Source organism: Larus michahellis, chromosome Z (genome assembly GCF_964199755.1).
Source record: "Larus michahellis chromosome Z, bLarMic1.1, whole genome shotgun sequence".
Classification (NCBI taxonomy): Eukaryota; Metazoa; Chordata; class Aves; order Charadriiformes; family Laridae; genus Larus; species Larus michahellis.
In genome coordinates this window covers 70,418,454-70,439,213 of record NC_133930.1, presented here as the reverse complement: position 1 = coordinate 70,439,213, position 20,760 = coordinate 70,418,454, and the positions used below count along the sequence as shown (strand labels likewise).

Sequence of the window (20,760 nt, the reverse complement as noted above, 5' to 3'; positions counted from 1 at the left end):
TTACCTTCCTCTGTTACAACTAAGGGATATACCTGGATCTTCCTATTGCAGTTTTGAACTGCTGCTGTTGTTTATTAGCTGACCTACGTTGCTGTACCAATTTGTCAAAGCTTTTTCCTTGATTACCAAAAACTTAACTTTCTCCAGTAGTAACACAAAATTTTATACTTTTATTTGCTCCTATTCAAAAGAGTTTACACAGTGTTTAATTTTGAATCTTTCAACATTACTTGTTGAGCCTGAAAACATCTATATGAGTTGATTATTTGACTGCATAAAAATCACTAGGAACAGTAGCTACAGCTCCCTAGCTTGTGTTTTCACTAATACCCCGTTGACAGAAATGGCACAAGGACCTGAGCACATACAGCAGTTAACAGATTCTAGCTTTAGTCAGTGAGGGTATCTGCCACTGAAAATTTTAAAAAAAAAGAAAGAAAAGAGCACGTTGTAATCCACACAGCATGGGAATTGCTTTCACATTCTCAGTTGTGTTTCTTATAAAGGAGTGTAAAGCATTTTCCCCATTTCTTTTCATTTCTGAAAATCATACCTTCACATCCCTGCAAAAATTAACTATTGCACGTATTCTCAACGGTTCTATTATTGTCGAATAATACTCGGACTGTAAGAGGCTTTATTCCAAGAAGTGTAAGGGATGTTGTAACTTTCAATTTTATAGCAAAAAGCTTTGGTCCCTCTCAAGAGCAATTACGTAAAGCTTATTTGAAAAATAAGTCCAAAGTTGAGGCAAAGCGTGTAGCTTCAGGGAAGAAGCAACAAGGTGTAAGGTCTTTTCCTGTATTTCACATTGTGCCGCCCTTGTGAAAAGCACAGAAGCTCAGAGGGTTCACACAGAAAGTAAATCATTCTTGCATTCTTCATTACATAACTTCATTGAGAGGCAGAGAGGAAAACAATAAACTATTCCTGCTGATACCCTGACAGTGAAAACCTTGTCTTGGAAAATGGGAGTTTGGGGCTTCGACCACAGAACCTTAGCTTTATAGACAAATGCCCAACCACTCCACTATTATCCAAAAGACTTCAAGCAATCATTGGACATGACGTTTAGCTCCAAGAGAGACTTACCAGCCGAAGTGCCTGAGCATATATTGGTACCTCATCTCCTATTGGGGTGCAGCTCACCAGGTTTTTCTCCTGACTCATTGAGGAAAATCTTCAATTAAGATTGATGGAATTACCAAACTCCAGTGTTAGACACTTTGCATCATGAATATGCCTGAATATGTAGCTTGGGATTCAAGATTTTATGATGAATCTTGTTATTCCAAAGAAAAATTGTGGTCAGGTTGAAAGTGGGATCCAAGGTGTCTGAATCCTCAGACTGCTGCAGCAAACAACTATACCGTGCCTCTTTGGTCTGTTAGACTGGACAGATAACAGCACTTCAACCCCATAATCAGCATTTACATCTCCTCCTCTACATAATACAACTTTCACCCCTTTACCAATGGTATTACCTAAGTTTCTTTATGTTAGGAGAGGGGGCTTTTTTAGAAGAAAACCTGGATCTGCAGCTGTAGTGCAAGTTTTGGGGCTACATGACTCGATGGCAATACCTCTCTGAGGAGGCTTAAGAGAATACTTCGTCACACAGATCATAATACAGATAAAAGGTTAATGACCTGCGCCAAGGAAACTCACCTTACTGAAATACAGCATTGTGTTGTGTAGTCCCAAAGCATTACAAAAGGCTTACTGCCCCTTACTTTAAGCTTTGTGTGATTTAAGGACTGCAACCTGCATCAGAAAACCTCAAGTGCCCCAGCCTATGATGCCTAGAGTTCTGTCCCTTTTATTTCACATGAAGGTCTTTGAACTCTTGGAAGGATACCAATTGCACAGAAGAGACTCTCCGGATTATAGTCAGGGGGAAACATAAGTAAATGTTTGTTGCAGACGTCACTCAGATTGCGACTTGGAAGCAATGCACCATCTAAATCAGCAGTTCCCAAACTCTGATCTGGAAGACCAAGCTAAATGATTATGGAGCCCTACATCCAAGTGGGATGACTCCTTCTGGGGCTGTGGAGCAGCACTGCAGCTGTTCCTCAGTCATACAACTTGGAAAGTGAGATTGATCTCTCAGTACACAACAGATTTTGCAAGAGAACCTGCTGCTTGCACAGTGATTTACAAAAAAAGCCTGAGAACAAATCGTATCAAACACAGATCATGCAGTGAAACATCATCAGACTACAAAATGGAGTAATCAGTCAGTGAAATGAGGGCACCACATGCTAAGTCATGCTATACGTTGAAAACACTTACAACTACTGAACAGCATGTGTACCACTGAAGGAAAAAAATAAACCGCACTGAAGAGCTGTGAAGCATTAAACCACATAGCACAGAAAGGACTCTTGGAATAAATAATTTTAATACACTTTTGGTGGGAGGTTAGTACACCAGGCATGTGTTATAAGTAAAATATTGACATTTCTCTCTGTGAGAAAACCACTTTAAAATAAGTTTCCGTTTCTTTCAACTTGTGGTGTTTATATGAGAAAGCTAAAGCGCTGGCTACGCTTCTCTGTGCTGACAATATTTACTGTGTAGTTTTCTGTTTTGAGCTCCTCTCTTCCTTGAGGTTTCCTGTTTCAGAGCCAAAGAGCTCTTAATGCATTTTAGTTCCCCAGAGTTGCTAGGGTTATTAGTTCTGTTACCAAACTGGGTTTGAGGGAAAGACATTTTTGTCTACTTTAACGTCATATAGTGATTTTTGCAGTTGGAACATGTAACTCGAACCTCTTTTTTTTTTATGCTTAAGCTCTCTGTGCAATTATATTTTAACACTATATTCACTCATTCCAACTGATATGTATGGTTTTTTATAGACATAAAAATAATCTTCATGTGGAATTATTACATGAGAAAATACAGAGCAAGGATACCGAGACTCCTGTACTTTTTCCTATATCTTATTAATAAATGTTCATCATCTATTTCTAATAAGGAAAGGTATGAGCAAATTGAGATGTTTAAGTAGTGCTTCCTCACTGTCTGTAATCTGCAGCCTTAACAAAAACTGTTGCAGAATCTAGCTATTGGTAGGCATTTAGAGCAACCATATATGTGATGACTACATGGAGGGAAAGCTGGAGAGCCGTTTTAAAAGGGTTCTGAGATAGCTCCTGAAGTTTGAAGAGGGAAAATGCTTTTCTCCCCAAAGTCTAATTCTTCTCAGTGTGCATACAAGGGATCAAATCTCACCTGAAATTGTGGCTGTGTATCCACTAACAAATATCCCAAGGATCGCCCTCTGGCACAGAAGCAAACTTGCAAAGCACAGTTTGCAACCACAGTATTTACTTTTTAACCTCCAGAACAGGCTGGTCACGTCCAAAGTGCCCACCAGAAATGGTGCCTTGCCAAGTCCTGAATTGTGCACAGGCCAAAATCTGCGCCAGCAAATGTTCTACCAGCTAACCGTACAGATGACTGAGCTACAGTGCCCCAGAACATTTCCTGGCAGTACTGAGTCTAGTGTAGTGTGACTGTCTTAATCTTAAGCTTTTAATGTACTTATTTTGCTCTCCCTTTAGTCAGCGATGTGTTTTATTCAACCTTTCTTAACCACCTATTTTAGGATGAAACAATCTTTAAATGAATTTTTCTGTCTAGATATTTTGGCCTCAAGTTTTCTGGCTAAAATACAGTGATATGCACGTGACATCTCATGGCATTATGGCTACTGGAAGAAGTGCAAAGCAGGAACAAGAAAAATATCTAGAATTTTATGATGTTTAGCCTTGGAAGCATATTAAGTATGATACTAGCAAAGCTGAAGGTCTCCACAAATAAAAGCAAACACAGTCAACATCCTTTCTTGTCAAATGTTTTTGTTCTCCTGATAATCCAATACAAACCAAGGCTGACAACAGTTTTGTTGTGTTTTTTAATGCCCACGGAATTTATATATGCTTGTAATAGTCATAATCACCATAAAAACCACAGTGCTAAAGCCATTTTCCCCCTTTTTTTGTCTCATCTCCAAGTATGAAGATGTTCTAGTACGATAATGCCTTGAGTAACCTTTGTACAACATCCTTGAACAGTAATTAAGAGTTCAGGATAGTCAAGAATACCGAAAGCCAAAAGCTCATGCAATAAGAAGCAGAATTTGATCTGCAAAATGAGCATGAACAGCAGCAATGGATAAACAGAAGCTGCTTTAGAGTTGAGAAGTCTGCAGAACGATGTTTGGATTCCTACCCCACCACCTGTAGATCAGTACATTCAAGATTACATTGTGGGGATAATGAACAGAGACACATCTTCTGTTAATACCTTAGCAGTAATTCCTCAAGATTTAAAAGTAAAGATAACATTTGCTCATTATGCATACAGGCAATATGACTACGTATTTTATCATTTCACTCTCAAGGTAACTTTAGTTTCACTTAGATCCTCCATGTTTTCCATGTGCTATTAAGACTAGTTCAAGCTACAAATTAGAAATTTGTAATGAATGCTAATCTCTAAACCATTATCTAAATAACAGTTCATATAAATAATGCCTCCCAGTTTAGAGGGTTTGACCTTGATGATTGTTACCTTGGGAACAGGACAACTGAATTTTGCATAGCACTATTAAGTATCAGGATTTGTGAAGTACTAAGCCTTTCATAAAACCAGTATAATAATATTCCTTTCCGATACTCATCTTAATTGCTCAATGTTTAAAAATTAGTTTATTTACTAATTTTTTCTGATTTGCCTATTCTATTAATTCAATTACATAAACCCAAGTGAATTAAATAAACCCAAGTGAATTAAATATTACAAATATTGGTAGCTCGGTACTGTAGCATCTTTGAGGGAACACAGTACTCCTCTAAGTCTACACTTTCTTTTTGTCTCTTTTTTTTTCTTTTTTTTTTTCCCCCAAAAGGTCAACCCTTACTTTTGTGTCCGTTTTCCTCCCACTGATGTAATTGAAGTCACCTAAATCATACAGTCAACACTTTTGCTCAAGACATACTAAATACAGAGAACATGTTTCATTTTCTACTTAAGCTTCTGATGTTTCCAGTGTACTGGAATTATTCTTTATAAAGAGATAAGTGCATAAATTTTAAAGCATTTCAGGATCATCTATGATTTTAGATGCTGTAACTGTCACTTTTTGAAGTATTAGATTTAACATGTTTTTTGCAAGCTCTATCTTTTGCAAATTCTACAAGTAACGTCCTGCTAATCCTTTAGCTGTTCACCCAACACATTATTTACTTCACATGTTTGCATTTAAGACTGTTATTTAAGAATATGCACAAGGAAAAGTTTCTGTCAAACAGTCACACCCTGTCTTCAGACAGAAAGAGCCCATGGTCATTAAGGAGTTACCAGAGATAAAGAAGCACTGACTACCCTCCTGATGTGAGAAGCCAGAAAACTACAGAGAAAAGCAGCAAAATGGAGAAGTCCCTCCATAAAGATGTACAGACGCAATGGGGGGAATTAGAAGAATTGGAACTGACAGTCACTAAAAGGAAAGAAACAGAATACAGGCAGCCACTCAGAGCATTCAGGAAACAGAAAAAAGAACTGAATCAGGTGAGTAGTCATTGTGTACTGGTAAACTAGGGGCCAAGAAATAATTAGTTGGGACTGCAGAAAAAATAAAAGCAGAAAAGTGCAGGAGCAAACAGTAATAAATAAATATTGTTCAAGGAACAAGCTGAATCTTAAATAAATGAATAATTCTAATCTGCATGAGTAAGTTATCCAAGTTCAAAAATGCATGTGGTAAATAAAAGAAAACACAGAATGGTAAATCCAAACTATTACTGTGGGGTTTATGCTACCGGACTATTACCTTTGAAGGGACAGAGGCAAACTTTTTTTTTTTTTTTCCAACTCCAGAGGATAAAAATTATCTATAGATGCAACATGAAGGACAACCTTCAACCATTAGCTGGCGAGATATAGTGACCTACAGTCCTCCTTCACCTTGAGTGGGTTTTTATTTGTTCTTTTTTTAAGAAAAAAAAACCTAGGATAAACCACAAAACCCCCAAAACACACACACACAAAACCCAGTCTTCTTGCACCACTTTTGAAGAGCACATTTGCACTGTATCAGTAATTTCATTTAAGGTCAAATGAGGTGAAAGGCACCAACAGAACATTCTTTAAAGACAGGCAGACTAGTAGCTTATCTTAGGTAAATATACTGCCACACGGGAGAATAAACTACTTATATTTGTAAGGCCAGCAAGTGGACATATTACGAAAAAGACTGGGGAAAAGAAAACACCAACCAAACCAGGAAAAACTATGCAAATACCTTTGTCCTTGTGTACCCTCTAGTGGCTGTGCAAGGTTACGCTGGCCCCACAGTAACTGAGCAGGCAATTTCTTCAAGACAGAAGCAAAGTGCTTACCTCTGCAATAGTTCTCTTAAATAGATAGAGATTCATGAGATCAGGGTTCTGACCAGGCACAAGTATGGATTATTTGAAGTGTTTAAGTCTACAACCAATTCTGCCTTGTTAGCTTAATCCAATAAATCCAGGCTTTCCACTTAAAAAGCGGTAAAATACATCAAGCTATACAAACAGCAAGCAAGTGATACTGCGCCATACATATGCAGATTGCATGCCAACCTTAGTAACATCAGTAAATTAAGCTGAGTATTACTTCTCCAGAAGTCCTCCAAGGGTGGAAACAATCTGATACACAGGTTGCAGAGACCACTAAGAGCCACTTATACATGAAACGGCAAGGAATGGCTTGAGAGTATTGTACAAGCATGCTTTAAACTAGAACAGGCTGTTTTGCCTGCATGTGCTGAAGAATTAGATTACGTCAGGGACCAAAACTGTCATCCAGCATAAGAACACACTGCAAGCAAACAGCTAACATTTAATTTAGTACAGTTTAAACAAACAGAAAAGATTGTACATTTAAAATAAAGCCGCAAAAACCCCTCCTCCCACATCAAAACCCTCCAATAAATAAAAACAAAGGTCTGTACCCTAGCCAAGGCACCAAGTCCTTTCCAGGATGAAACAAAATAATCCTCATTATCACTTAGCAAAAGGATATAAACTGCATTCTATTTTATTGATGGAACATGCAGCTGGTTAAACAGTAAAGTAACAGCAGCCAAAAGGAGAACATATAGAGTAGATTTTTAGCACCTCATGTCTATTTCTTCATTAACTGAAGATGCAACAGCTAGTTGCATCATTCAAGTAATGATGCTAGTCGTTAAACAGTGCCAGAAGAACACCCTGGCAACTGCTAAAGTGTTCAGCCTTCAACAAATCACTACACAATTTAAGCAGGAGGAAAGTGTTTCTGAGGCCTATCATTATACTGTGCCATATAAATGAGGTACTTAGACTACCAACACAATGAAGGCACAGAGTGAAGTAATTCAATTATATACCAATACCAGATTATATGCCAATTCTCATATTAATTATGAGAAAAAAAATCAGAATACTGTCTTGAAATAACATGAGATAATGCATGTTCAAGATGAAGACTTCACAAAGAACAAGGATGCACATAACAGATGGACAACATGTCAGAAGTAGACTAAATCCTGGGCTACATGTACAATAAACATCCCTTTTAATAAAATGGAACTTTTACCTTCAGTACAGCATATCGACTGGCAGAGCTGTCCAGTCCTCCACTCAACTATGAAATAGTTTCCCTTCAGATACAGCAATTAAGAACTCCGCAGCAAGAGAGCTGGCTCTGCTTTATAAGTGGCAGATGCAGATTTTTTTCTGTAACTCAGATGTGCACCAGAAAAAAAGCTACATGATCACATAGCCTTGGTAGCTCTTCTTTTATGCTATTCATCTGTATCATTTTTATAAATGTACAGTAATAAGCAGAAATGCAAAAAATCCTTCTTTCTGTGTGTTTACAGGTTGAATTTAAGAAAGTTAATCCCTTTTCCATTTTTGAAATCAACACCTAAACAATTGTATGGCTTGATATTCATCCCCATGCTTGGGTTTTACAATAATGCAGTACAAGCTTGCCATCACTTCCAAAACACTGCAAGGAAAAACACAAAACAAAACAAGAGGTGTTAGATTATTCATGGACTAGCATATACATGAAAGAAAACAAACAAAAAAGCCCCTCACCAGATAATGGTGTCCTGGAATACTGTTACTTATAACAAAGCTCTCCACCATAACGGGAACCATGACAACATACTGCATATGAAGTAATGCATTTCCAGAGATTGTATGAAGTCATATCTCCTTATATCATATTCATACAGATCTGTGAATATCAACTACGTTACATTAAATGCAAGATATTACCAGCATAGCTAGGGGCAGTAACAGATTTCAAGTGCCAGAAGCGTACTGACAAGTTCTACTAAGCACATTTGGAAAAGATACTTAAGATGAAAGTCACCTCATAGAGGGTCCCAACTTCTTGGTCTGGAGATGGAGCAAAAGACTGGTTTACGTATATGAACTGCAAGAAAAGAAAAGAGAAGATGGAGATCTCCCATAGAACAAACATTCTGCAGCCAGAGGTGGATAAATCTGTCCTCTGTTCACCATTAATTTTACAATGTTTACAGTCCACACCAAAATACCATGAATTAGCATTTTCACTTCAGTGTGGAGGGGCAACATGACTTCCAGGAGTCACCTCTGACTGGCTGACCAGACCAAGCCAAAGCAAGCATGCTGACTGCCTTCTCCTGCAAGTTGACCCATTAGTCTCCCATACAGCAGCATAAAGTGAACTCACTGGTTTATTCTTGCTCTTCTTTCAAGTACCCCAACTATTCCCGCTATTCCAAATTTGGTCAATTATAACAGCAGTCTCAGAAATTAGAATTCTTTTGTTCTTTTTTAAAGTAATCCTTCTCACTTCCTGCTCCAGACACATATACGCATAGAGTAGCCAGTCCATAATGTCAAAGAGGGCCTTGGGATTTGCAGTGTGAGATGGCAATGTGTAGTAGGGGATTGGGTGCTATTTACAAAGAAGAGTCATAAAATTCCAATGTCTTTGTTCCTGAAGTACAGCCTTAAGCTTAAACCACACTGGAAGATTCCATGTTCCTATATTATTTTTTTCCTGAGACAATAACGTGCCTGTTAATGAATTAAATTGTTGAGAATATCCAAGAACAGTAAATACCTGAACTTTTACTTCTCTTTGAGATATTAAGCCCTGGCAAAAAGAAACCCTTCATGATTTCCCAGTGAAAGAGACGGCTACTGAAACTGCTTACACCTATATGCTTAAATAAGAGCCTTAAATAAGGGACGAAGAACAGAGTGATTTCATCTATACTTTAGCTACACATTTGACTGTTTTAATGAGTCTAGTTTTAACTATACATCTTAAATGAAACTTTGGAGTGTGTGGACGTTAAGAGTTTACCGCTAATCGCAATTTCTGAATCTGTTCTAGCTCTTCCAGTGTTATCAGAAGGCCACCTGGGCTTCACAGGAAGGAATACTGAAGGCAGTAATGTGCTGCCAAACTGCAGACATTTCCAAACTACCCATTTAAAAAAATAAATCAGTCCTATGACAGTAATTAAACTGTTTGAGAAGTAAGTTCTGAAGGAAACAGACACTAATATTCAGAAAGTCAACTCCAAACACCTCCCCAAATACTCCTTCCGCGTACCTGACTTCTACAGTTACACTGTGCATATGAACCTTTCAGTGAAATGCATCGCTGCACAACATGCACACCGCTCTGCATGTCAGCATCAGACAAGAAGAAATGGAGATGCTGCAAAAAGCCCAAAGGCTGGACCTGAGCACCCAAGCACATCCAAACCACACCGCTACAGCTCATCTCAATGTTACACTGTGGTGTTGTCCTGGTTTCAGCTGGAAAAGAGTTAATTTTCTTTCTAGGGATTGCTGTGAAAGGAGTGTCAATAACTAGTTTTTAGTTGTTGCTATGTGATGTTTACATGATTCAAGGATTTTTTTCAGCTTCACATAGAAGCATAGAAGGAAGGATGGAATGGGTAATGAAATATTCCACACCATAGACATACAGGGGTTAGCGAGGGAGGGGGAAGAAACTGCAATCACTGCTCAAGATGGTGCCAATTCACCAGGCAGCGAGTGTGACACGTGTTATTATTATTTTTCCTTATCTGTTATTCTTTTATGAAGATTTTTTCCTGGCCTTCCCCTTCTTTTTTCCCCTCTTCTCCCTGTCCTTCTTGGGGTGGGCAGGAGTGGGGGTGGGGAGGGAGTGTGTGTGTAAGCAAGGAGCTACGTGGTTCTAGTTGACAGCTGAGGTTAAACCACGACAGATATGTACTTTCAAGAGTCCTACTAGTGCCCATACGCCAAATTTCCTGCTAAAAGCCATAGTCTAGATTGAAACAGTCTCCCTGCAAGGTGTGACAGCTTGGACCCAGGGTGAGCAGAGGTCCTTGCCACGGCTGGCTCCCAGCCTCCCCCACCACACGTTGAGCATGCTGGGCCACCAGGTAGACCTGCCCCTACCAGCTGCTCGGAGGCCATCAGCTTGAGGAACTTCTTGATGAAGTCAACGAGGCCCTGGATGGTCCGGGTTCGCTCCACGGCCCACTTCTTGGTCTTCATGATGGGGGTGTCTCCCACGGCCTTCAGCAGGATGTCAACTGTTGGGGAGGGGCGCGCGTTAAGGCCGCAGACCCGCCCACTCCCGCGCCCTCATTGGCCGGAACCACACCACTCCCACCGCCAATTGGCCAGCACGCCCACCCGTCATCGCAGAGGCTCGCCCACCCACCCGCCCCCGGCGGTGACTTCTCGCCCCATTACTTTTCTTTTTCGTGTCACCGGCGGGCTCCTCGGTGCCCGGTGAGCCGGCCGTAGGGGGGGCCGTGTCGGTGGCCCCCGCTGCCGCTCCGCCTTCCGGGGCCGCCGCTCCGCCTTCCGGGGCCTCCTCCCCGCCCTCGCTCCGGCCCTCACTCTGAGGCGACACGGGCAGCGGCTGCTCCTCCGCTTCCGCCATGCTGCTTCCATCCGCCGGCGGAAGTGACGTCCCTTACGGGACACCGTCTTCCCGTCAGGTGACGGGGCGCGGGGGAGGGGGTCTGCGTCACGTGCGCGGGGGCGGCCGTTCACGCTGCTAACGGCTGGTGCGCGCGACCGGCTGCTGCCGCCTCGAGAGCGCGGGGGGGGGGAGGGGACGAGAGGAGGAAGAGGAAGAAGAAGAAGAAGAGGAAGAGGAGGGCGCAAGGCAGCGAGCCCGGCGGCCGCCGCCCTCCCGCCCCACCATGATCAAAGCCATCCTCATCTTCAACAACCACGGCAAGCCGCGGCTCTCCAAGTTCTACCAGCGCTATGTACGGGCGGGCCGGCGGCTGAGGGGGGGGCGGGCGGCCGTCTGAGGCGGCGGGGGTCTCCTCAGGGCCGGCGGTTCGGAGAAGCGGGGGCGGGGGAAGCCGCCGGCTTTGCTGCTCTGGGGTTGGGGCGAGGGAAGATGGAGGGTGGTGAGACCTTCTAAGAGCCGTCAGTAAGGAAAAGGGGATTTCCCAGAAAAGGAGATTGTCTTTTAGTGGGGGCTGAAGGTGAAGGAAGGGGAGTCTCGTTCAACGGTTCTCTGAGCTTATTCGTGGAAGGCCTGCCGTGCTGTTGAGCCATGCTCCGAGCTGTGCTGTGCCATTTATCCTGGCTTTTGGCGTCGCTGATGTCGCCCTGCCTGTCTCCATGCTGTGGCAGAGGTGTTAGAGTTGGGAAGATGAGTTTTACGGGACTCATAGGTTCAGTAAGCAGAGGCTTTTCCTTTGGAAGCTTTCAGAGTACTAAAATATTGCAGTTGACATGAAAAAGAGATATAATGAAATAGAATAGTATATTCTTTTATTTGGGAGAAAGCAAGTAGCAAAGCAGCTCTGAAAATGCAGCACAAACGCTTGATCAGAATGAAAGCAAGTGCAGCTGCAGGGAATTAAGAAATAATGTGGAAACAGTTGGTTTAATTCAATGATAGGAGAATTTAAGGTAATGTTTTGGGCATGTACTGTGTTTTCTAACCAATAGGCTAAGCTCCACTTGGGCTGCCCTTGGTCAATAAAACACAAGAAAACAACTGATGCTTCCTGGAATCATATAAACAAAGTATTGTTTTTCATTAGTGCTATTACTTACTCAGATTTGGGGATACTCACTTGCAATTTTGGCTATTACAGAAGTCATATTTAACTTTATTGGAAAGGATGTATCTTTCTTCTACATCTCAGAGCAGAAACGATGACCCAGACACTTCAGTTTGCACTGTCAGGCTTTTAATTAAAGGAGTGTAACTGATACAGATCATTGCTTTGGATGACAGAATTTGATCCCTTCTCCTTAGAAAAGCAACACTGGAAAATTCTAATACACATTTGTGAACCTGTTTTCTTCTTTCTCACAAGTTCTAGGTTACCAAGCAGATGTTTTTTGTTTACCACTTTTAAATTAAAAATTAAAATTGAATATTCTCACCTACACATATTGATAAGCATTCCTCTTCTGTGCATCCCCACTCTGTTCTTGGTAGCTTCTATTGCAGAGCTACGGTAACTTACTGAAGAAGTTTCTTTTTTTTTTTTTTTTTCTTTTTCCCTGTCTGTGTTGAGGTAACAATTAAATAGGTATATGAAAGGCTTTGGAAAGGTATACAAAACTTGCATTAATGTCAGACAGTTGACTTCAGTTCTTATTTTCTATTCAAATGTAATTATCTTTTTGTGTCTTCTGTTACTGTTGTTTAATCAAAGTCCTGGGAGGGGGAGGATGCAGGAGACAGAGAGGAGTGAATGGCAGGAGAATACCAGATTTTTCTTGTCAACTCCATTTTGCTCTACTACCTTCATAACTGAAATTGGAACAAATCCTCAATGCTTAAAGTAGGGTAATATATGTCTATAAACAGAACACCTTGAAATTTTGAAAATGTGAATAGCAAATGAAACTAAGAAATTATGTCATTAGGTGATTTCATTAAAGCTTTGTGGTGCACAGAAACAGGTGCAATTGTCTTGATTATCTTTTTGTGTGCGACTTCAGTAAGACAGGCTTACTTATGGACTTTTTGAAACTTCTGCATGCTTTAATATTGCTTGAACTGATATTGGAGGCAAATCTCTTTTTTTTTTTTTTTCTTTCTACAAGTGGAAGCATCTCGTGTTCTAGATAAATTAATTTGATCTGATCTGTGAAAGAGGTATTTGTTTGCTTCATGGTACCAAGACTTATAAAATGTGTGTAACTTTTTTTTCCCTGATATATATGAGAATGGAGTTTCTACTGCATAAAATGAAGTTAATCTTTTGCAATTAGACAGAAAAGTAACAATTCATGGCAATTAAATAGGAAGACGTATGTGCCATGGTTTTGTTTCAGAGTATGGATCTGTGGCCGTCATTTCAAAGTTAAAAATAAGTTTCTGAACAACTAAACAAGTTATTTTAAATACTTAGTATCTCTGTTTCTTAGGGAAAAAAGACACATTGTCTGCTTCCTGCTACCATAGAAAATATGGCGGAAGTAACTGAGATAACTGCAGTCAAATAAGGCAGGCATAGTTTAAAGAACAGATAATACAGAAGCGGAGGAACCTGCACTTTCTGTGTTTTATGGAGCAGTTTACTTCTGCTGGAGCTGTTTGCTGTGGTCTTTGTGGGTTCTGGAGATTTTCTGTAAAATAACACATGAATTTAAGGTGATGAATGCTAACCAATGCCATGCTTTGTTTGCTTAGCCATCATTCAGGGTATTTCACTGTTCTAGCTAAAAAAACTTTTAAGATACTTGCACCAGTCAGTTTTGCTTAAAGTGTTTGTTCACATAATGGTTTAAAATGCTGACTTACGTGCTTGAGCAGGTATAGGAGCTGTCTGTACTTGATAACTTTAGGGTTCTGTGCTATAAAACAAATGCAGGATTTTACGAATTGTGTCTAATTTTTTTTTTATTATGAAAGTGCAGGCTTGTTAAAAAAAATGCTGCTTGTTCGGAAGGGTAGCAAAAGTAAGTGTGCAGGCATGATGGAGTCCCCGCTGCGACTCCACAAGAGTCAAGCGAATTCAAACTCGGAAGTGATGTTTCTGATCTGCTAGAAGGAAAGTTAATGGCTTAGGAGAAGCTGTTGCTTATAATGCCGTTGCATTTTAAGCTATTTCTGAAAAAGTTATGTATTGTAGGATTTTTAGCTTCCCCACCCCCTTCAAGCTTTTGAGGCTGCTTCCCCACACTGTTCATGGGTGAAAGTAGTTTCAAAGCATGTCTGTAGCTGTTCAGGCTATGGTGTAGATATGGAAAATTCAGAATAGGTGAGAAGGCTTCCTGTTTACTTGCAGAAACTATTTTTTGATGGTTTGGGTTTTTTTAGCAGTTTCTTAAAAACAGTCACTTTTTTCACAGTTGTTTCTCAGCAAGGTATTCTTCTGCAACTTAACTTGTGAAAATATCTTTTTGGGTTGAAATGACAGAAACAATATGCTGCCTGTTAATTAGCAGATTTAAGGCTTCAGAAGTAGGTAGTTTGTGGGTGCTGATATATTTTGTGTTCTATTTATTAGTTGTGTGTACTGTGCATTGTTAATTAATTCATTTTAACTTCATAGCAAAATATGTTTTCTTTCATAGAGTGAAGATACGCAACAACAAATTATCAGAGAAACTTTCCATTTAGTATCGAAACGTGATGAAAATGTCTGTAATTTCCTAGAAGGAGGACTGTAAGTATCATATTTGAAAAAAATGCCCAATGCTTATTGGCTGGCAAATATTATTACTGCTGATTGTAATATAACTGTTTTTACAGTTGTAGTGTAAGTACCATGTCACTTGAGATATTTTAATACACAAAGAATAATATCATGATGCACCAGGTATACATATTCTTTACTAACTGAAGCATACATGTGTGTATATATATATATGTATGTATCAAAATGAGTTAGGAAATAAACCAAATTTTTTCTAATGCTGTAACTGACGCAGTGCCGTAGTGCCAATCTAGTGCTATAATTGTTTCAGACACAAATAGGGAAGAAACAGGCAGATCATACCTAACCAGTTTCCTTATAATCAAGCTAAAGATTTCTGGCCTTATTTGAAGAGGCATTGGTATTTGCCATACCCACTGAGAAAATGAAAATATTTTGTAGCTTGAGCTCCTAAAATTTGAGTGGACAGCCTCTGATAGTAGGATTCCTCAGCCTTTTTATCAGTGTTCAGGCTTGCTATAGAAAGAAAAAAATAAAAAAAGGTTTTAAATGTGCTAATGCAGTTTCAAACAAGGGGTAGAGCAAGGTAGGAGGAAAGCCAGACTTATGTCTTCTGTCTCTAGATTCTTTCTTGAATCACCTTGGTTGTTTTTTTAGTGTGGTCTTGCTTTAGTTGAAGAGAAGAAATTCTGAAACGGAAAAGTGTTTTATTTTGAGATATTTGTCATCAAGAGTAAATAGTTGCAAACCCGCCTTCTAGGAAAAGGGGTCATAATTGATGGAGCAAACTCATGATCTCCAGTCTAAACGTAGAGATTGTCACAGCCTATTAAATACTGAAATTATGGAAACTGCTGGTTACTGATAGTTATTATGTTAATGCCTAAATTGTCTGTGTGCAGAGTCAGTTAAATGCGTTGCTGTACCCTGTCAGCTATGATGTCTTTTTTTCTGATCAAGGTGATTCCTGATTTTTTTATTTTGTTATTTTTTAAATCAAAATAATTCTTTTCCAACTACTCAGCTGGTGATTCTGTTGTTAGGTCCTTGGAGATATTTCAAGCTGGAAGCATGCTGGCTTGAATTCTGTAAGTGAAGGACATAAGCCATTTTGGAGCCTTTTAAAAAAAAAAAATCACATCTCTGCAACAAAAAAAAAACCCCTAAGACAGAGGATGTAATTCTGTCTTTCTTCGTACTGCTCAATTCAGTATTTTTTTTCAGTATTTTTTTTTAGGACAGGGATCACTTTATAGTTTGTGATTTATCCAAAGGCCTCAACAGTTTATATATACTAACTCTGTGTACTGAAGTATTTGAAAGAATTGGGTAAATAAAGCACAAAAGAGGAAACTTTAATTGCCATTTCTTTCCATTTTCGTATTTGTTTGTAATATTTTTGTCTGATACTTCTTAAACGTTGTTCATGCTCTTGAGGAACAAAGGGTTCCCCCTCCCCCGACCCAAGCATTAATGCAAAGTAATATGCTTAAGCAAAAGTGACCTTAAAGATTTCTCATTCTTTTTATTTGTTGACGTATTTTCTCCCTGTGTTAAAGGTAGATACTAAAGGGATGATTTATCATACACCAAACAGGTGATTCAGTTCTGGTAGAGAATTAAGGGAGAATTATAACGTTTGTAGCCATGTATGTTCACACTACAAAATATTTTCATTTCTATTTGAGCGTGCCTCCTACAGCTCAAAGTAAAGATCAGTGATCTGAAGAACATCTCTTTTTATGATTTATGTACTTTCTTTGCAATGGCTGTAACAGAAGAGTGGAAGGAAATAGCTGTTTAGGCCTCTTCTGTTCTTGTTCAGTAACTTGATGATTAGTGAGTCCATAAAAATTTAATTGCTTCTGTGACTTTACCGTTGCATCACAAACTTTTGGTTGTAGTACAGTCTTATTTCTCAAGATATCAAAAATTTTATAGCACAAGAGTGTTACGTGGTTACTAAGTAGACCATAAGCCTGATCTAAGGCTTTTCCTGTTATGTAAATGCCAGTCTGCATTATAGTTTTCTTTTTCTGTTGATGCTCCTCTGAGAACGGCAGGGAAGGATTCACAGGCATACTCTCTGTTAATCTGTAAAGCAGATTAATCCCTGTATGGTGCCTAGTAGTGTGTAATGGAAGCACATTTAACACCTATTTTTTTTGCTGAAACTGCATGAGCTGTTTGAATTGATTCTAATAAAAAGGTATATATGTTGATGTAATTATTATCCATATGGATAACAATAACGGTGCTTGTGTGGTAAACGTAACTTTGGCTGGTTTGTTACTTACTATTCTCCATTATAATTATATCACAAAATAAAAGTTGTGATATTGTTGGAAAGCGCCAGCCATTAACAATAGGCCTCTTATTAACTGAAATAACTGTGAGGATTTTCCCAGCTTATCTTTAAATGCTAACTAAGCTTTCATGTTTTCTTTCCTATTTAGATTAATAGGTGGATCTGATAACAAACTAATTTACCGACACTATGCTACCTTGTATTTTGTCTTCTGTGTTGATTCTTCAGAAAGTGAGCTTGGCATTTTAGACCTCATACAAGTAAGTATTTTTTGCTGCGCTGTCTTTTTTATAAGTGGAATTTTACTTCGAATTACCTTAGAATGTCAATATTTAGCTGTGTCTTTTTCTGTAATATTTGGAAGTGAAGGTGGGTTTCATACTGTGAACGCAGCCAAAGTGCTGAGTATTACTTTTAGATTGTTTGCAGTTTTCTGGACTGTCTTTGAAAAAGTTGTTTCCCAAGTTGATGAGAAAGTAAGGGAACAATTTGTTTGGAACCTACTGAACAAATCAGCAGCTGTTTTTTGCTGCAGCTTTTCAAGGCCTTGTTTTAGCTGCAGGTAAAAATGGTGCAGTTCAAACACTCGCTAGACAAGTTTGTTATGAGAACCTTTTATACATAAAGCTCTGTGTGTGTATATACACACACAGACACACACACATATATATGTATGTCTATTGACTACAAATACTTGATGGATTAACACATCCAAAACCTCTTTGGATTAAGCCCTTGTGGCTTATGAGCTTTCGTCAGATATACTTTAGAAAATGAGTGCAAATGCTGCCCTAAGCATGTGTTTGCCACTGGGGGCGTTGGGTGGACGCAGATGAGGAGAAAGAGCCGGTACGTGTTCTTTCTGGATATCAATAGGAAAGCCTTGACAAAAAAAGGGCTTAATAATATAACTGTTTAATAAAACAGAATAAGAAGAATGTAGACAGTAAAAATATTACATGCCTTCAGATGCTGGGCATCCTGTGATCATGCAGCATCCAATGGAGCCCAGTTGTGCTGTGCAGAGCAGATTCTGTCCACGGAGAAAAGCTCTCACTTTTCGGACCTTTGAGCAGTTATATACTTTCCTCATAAAAAAAGAACTCTATTCCTAAAGGGTGTTGTCATGAGAACTTCTTGCTGGACTTTGAGGTACAGGCAAGGCCATGTAGGTGGGTGTAATCACTGGTACCAAGTGGGCGCTGCCTGCAGGCTCCTCTTTTACAGTGAGCTGGTTGAGCTCATCCTGCAGCTGAGGAATTTGTGCAGCACAGCACAGGCCTGTTCCTAGTCAGGTCAAGTGTTATATGGATCACTAACTCCTAAACATGCAATGGTCTCTTGGTCAGGATCAATACATTCCACTCCTTGATCCACCTACGGTTCATGTTTCCCAAAGACGTTATAAGTTATAGATTACACTAATAAGATACAGGCTTCTCAAGCTCAGTAGAGCAGACATCGTCTGTTCAAGATCTCTTAACTCATCGAGTACAATGTCTTCTGCAAGCCTCCCAATACAGCATTTATGATTTAAACTGTTAAATATGTCTGTATCAACTCAGCAACAAAAATCATGTCTGGTAACGTGAACGTTCTTATGTCAAGACAATTTCGATCACACCAATGATTTTTCAACTTAAAATTTGGACATAAACAGTTTCACTGTTGATTGTTCATGTAGCCAGGTGTGGCAAAAAACAGTTTCACACCATGTAGTTACGTATGTCGTTACTTAAGATGGGTCTCAGATATGTATATGTATGATTCTCTTACTGTTAAGCCTTTCAAAAGCTTGCACATCAAGAGAAATTATTTACTTCATAAGTAAAATCTATGGTATCCTGAGTCACGGGCCTGTATCTATTGATTATTTCACTGCAGAAAGCACTGTGAGCCTTAAAAGGCCTCACATTTCCCTGCAGACCTTTCATGGAGTTGAATAGCTTCTCATAGTCACCTTTGAGTGTTCAGAACACCTCTTCAGCGTTTAACTCTTCTGGTCAGTAGATCTAAATTGTCTTTTTGAGTGGCTGTGTGGATAGCAGGGAAGGAAACTGTTTCTAGATTCTTACATCATCTTTGGTCAGAAAAACTGTCTGCAATAGCTGAACAGTAGAAGTTGCTGAGTGAGATATATGATGGCCTTACCTGTTCTTAGCAGTTCATTGTGCAGAGTTGCTTGTTGCTTAGAGTGTCTTCTTGGAAGTGCTTAAATATTTATGAACTGTGAAAAGAAGCATGTTAAAAGTTTCATGTGACTTAGGGATGTTTTTCAGATAAAGTGGATATTATAAGTATCTTATGTTTAATCAGATAATAAAGATAGGAAAGACTATCTAGGTCAGTCAGTCTGATCTGTTTTATTTTGCAGGGCCACTATTCAAGTTCAACTAAGATTTTATTCATTGTGGTATATTAAAAATGTCATATCAGTAGCATTGGTTATTTCCGGTTACACAGTGTAACCTACATTTTACTTTAAGGTGTTGAAGCAAATTGCTTGAGCTTACTACTACCACCTATATTTGTATAGCCTCTAAACTCTCTGAATTAGGGAGATGTTAAACTTTCCTCTAAATTGTGTTGCTTCTTGTACCAGAAGTACTTTGATGGATTTCAGTCTCTCAGGTTTTTTTATTACACATCTTTTCCATTATGCCCCAGTGTTTAATTACATGCCAGTATAATTACTCAAAGGAAGCAGAAATAGTAAAAATGCTATTTCTATTTATAGAAATACTTTAATTTTTTTGACCTGTATGATTTTGTTTATAAATACAGTCTCACCACAGTACCTGCAGCTGTTCCAGTATTCCCATTGCTCTAGATCATTGTAATTCAAACATTTGATTACAGTAGAAAGTATACAGAGATTAATTAAACATTTTTAGCTTCCAGTCTTGCTCACAAAAAGGATCTGTTTAATCTTCTTAGCAACAATAATCAGAATTAAATGTATCTTACACTGGAAAAATGCCCTCAGAAAGTTTATTATTACATGTCAACCCCACCTGCAACGCAGACTGGCAATATATACACATACAGGTCTACTCAAGCAAATAAGCTTTGTTTGTTTTTTGTTGAGAAGTGTTGAACCATTTTCATACATCTTTGTTTACTATAGTTCAGAGACAGCACAGGTAAGAGTAAGTCAGCTGGAGTTTGTTATTAATCATACGTACACTGAATTGTTTAAATAAGTAGTTCAGTAGAGGGACAGTTTATGATCTCATGAAAATAAACTGGTGAAATGAACCTAGAACTCAGTCTAGCACTTAGGTTTTCTGTCTTGTAAATGGAATAAATAAAAACAGAACTACATTAGATTACATGTGGCAGTCTGCAGTTCTTTTCAGCATAAAGGTTTTGTTGTAATACTTAAGATACTTCTGTGAAGGCCACTTACATCACCATTAGGTCAGAACTGTATCACAGGTAAGTCTTCATTAAGCTCAGGCTTAATGAATGCACTGTATGTGTTACAAATCGTAGACTCTCCTTTGTGTTCCAACTAGAAGTATTTGAAAACCTTAGGCAAATTCAGACTGTTAATTTTGTCAATTTTCTTTCTTTTTTTGAATACAAACACAAGATTCTGTTGATTGCTTTTGGGAGATAGGTCAGCATCTGTGCTATGCTTGGTAGGTTTCGCAGTCAGTTTGGATTCAGTGTAAATTATATCACGAGTTGTAGCTATTTTAGACTCTTGTTATTAGCCTGTGAAGTGTAAGGTTATAGTGCATGGAAATAGAGT

The 20,760-nt window shown here is 39.0% G+C and overlaps 2 protein-coding genes across 7 annotated transcripts in view; one reads left to right on the top strand and one right to left on the bottom strand.

Moving 5' to 3' along the window:
- Positions 1-5,971: 5,971 nt before the first annotated feature.
- Positions 5,972-10,992, bottom strand: ATG12 (autophagy related 12). The gene is made up of 4 exons (XM_074569077.1): positions 10,800-10,992; positions 10,500-10,636; positions 8,419-8,481; positions 5,972-8,046 (listed from the first exon to the last, which is right to left on the bottom strand). The coding sequence occupies exons 1-4, from the start codon at positions 10,990-10,992 to the stop codon at positions 7,987-7,989; spliced, it is 453 nt and encodes a 150-aa protein (XP_074425178.1). The 3' UTR covers positions 5,972-7,986.
- Positions 10,993-10,996: 4 nt separating this feature from the next.
- The window catches only part of AP3S1 (adaptor related protein complex 3 subunit sigma 1), a 42,635-nt gene continuing 32,871 nt past the window's right edge, over positions 10,997-20,760 (top strand). For 4 of the 6 annotated variants that reach the window (XR_012584843.1, XR_012584842.1, XM_074569075.1 and 1 more), the window contains exons 1-3: positions 11,061-11,326; positions 14,613-14,704; positions 17,152-17,263. Coding sequence is in view for 4 of the 6 variants with exons in the window: in XM_074569075.1 (XP_074425176.1) it covers positions 11,258-11,326; positions 14,613-14,704; positions 17,152-17,263 (273 nt within the window). In the remaining 2 variants the exon portion in view is untranslated. Of the gene's footprint in view, positions 11,327-14,612; positions 14,705-17,151; positions 17,264-20,760 lie in introns of all 6 variants that reach the window. The other 2 variants (XM_074569073.1, XM_074569076.1) reach the window with 1 other exon arrangement.

Excerpts from the sequence above, each read along its gene's own strand:
- ATG12 (XM_074569077.1), bottom strand. The coding sequence starts at position 10,992 with ATGGCGGAAGCGGAGGAGCAGCCGCTGCCCGTGTCGCCTCAGAGTGAG. Across the intron at positions 10,637-10,799 it reads CGGTGACACGAAAAAGAAAA|TTGACATCCTGCTGAAGGCC; the intron begins GTAATGGGGCGA and ends CCTCCCCAACAG. Across the intron at positions 8,482-10,499 it reads TGATGGCCTCCGAGCAGCTG|TTCATATACGTAAACCAGTC; the intron begins GTAGGGGCAGGT and ends CTTTTCTTGCAG.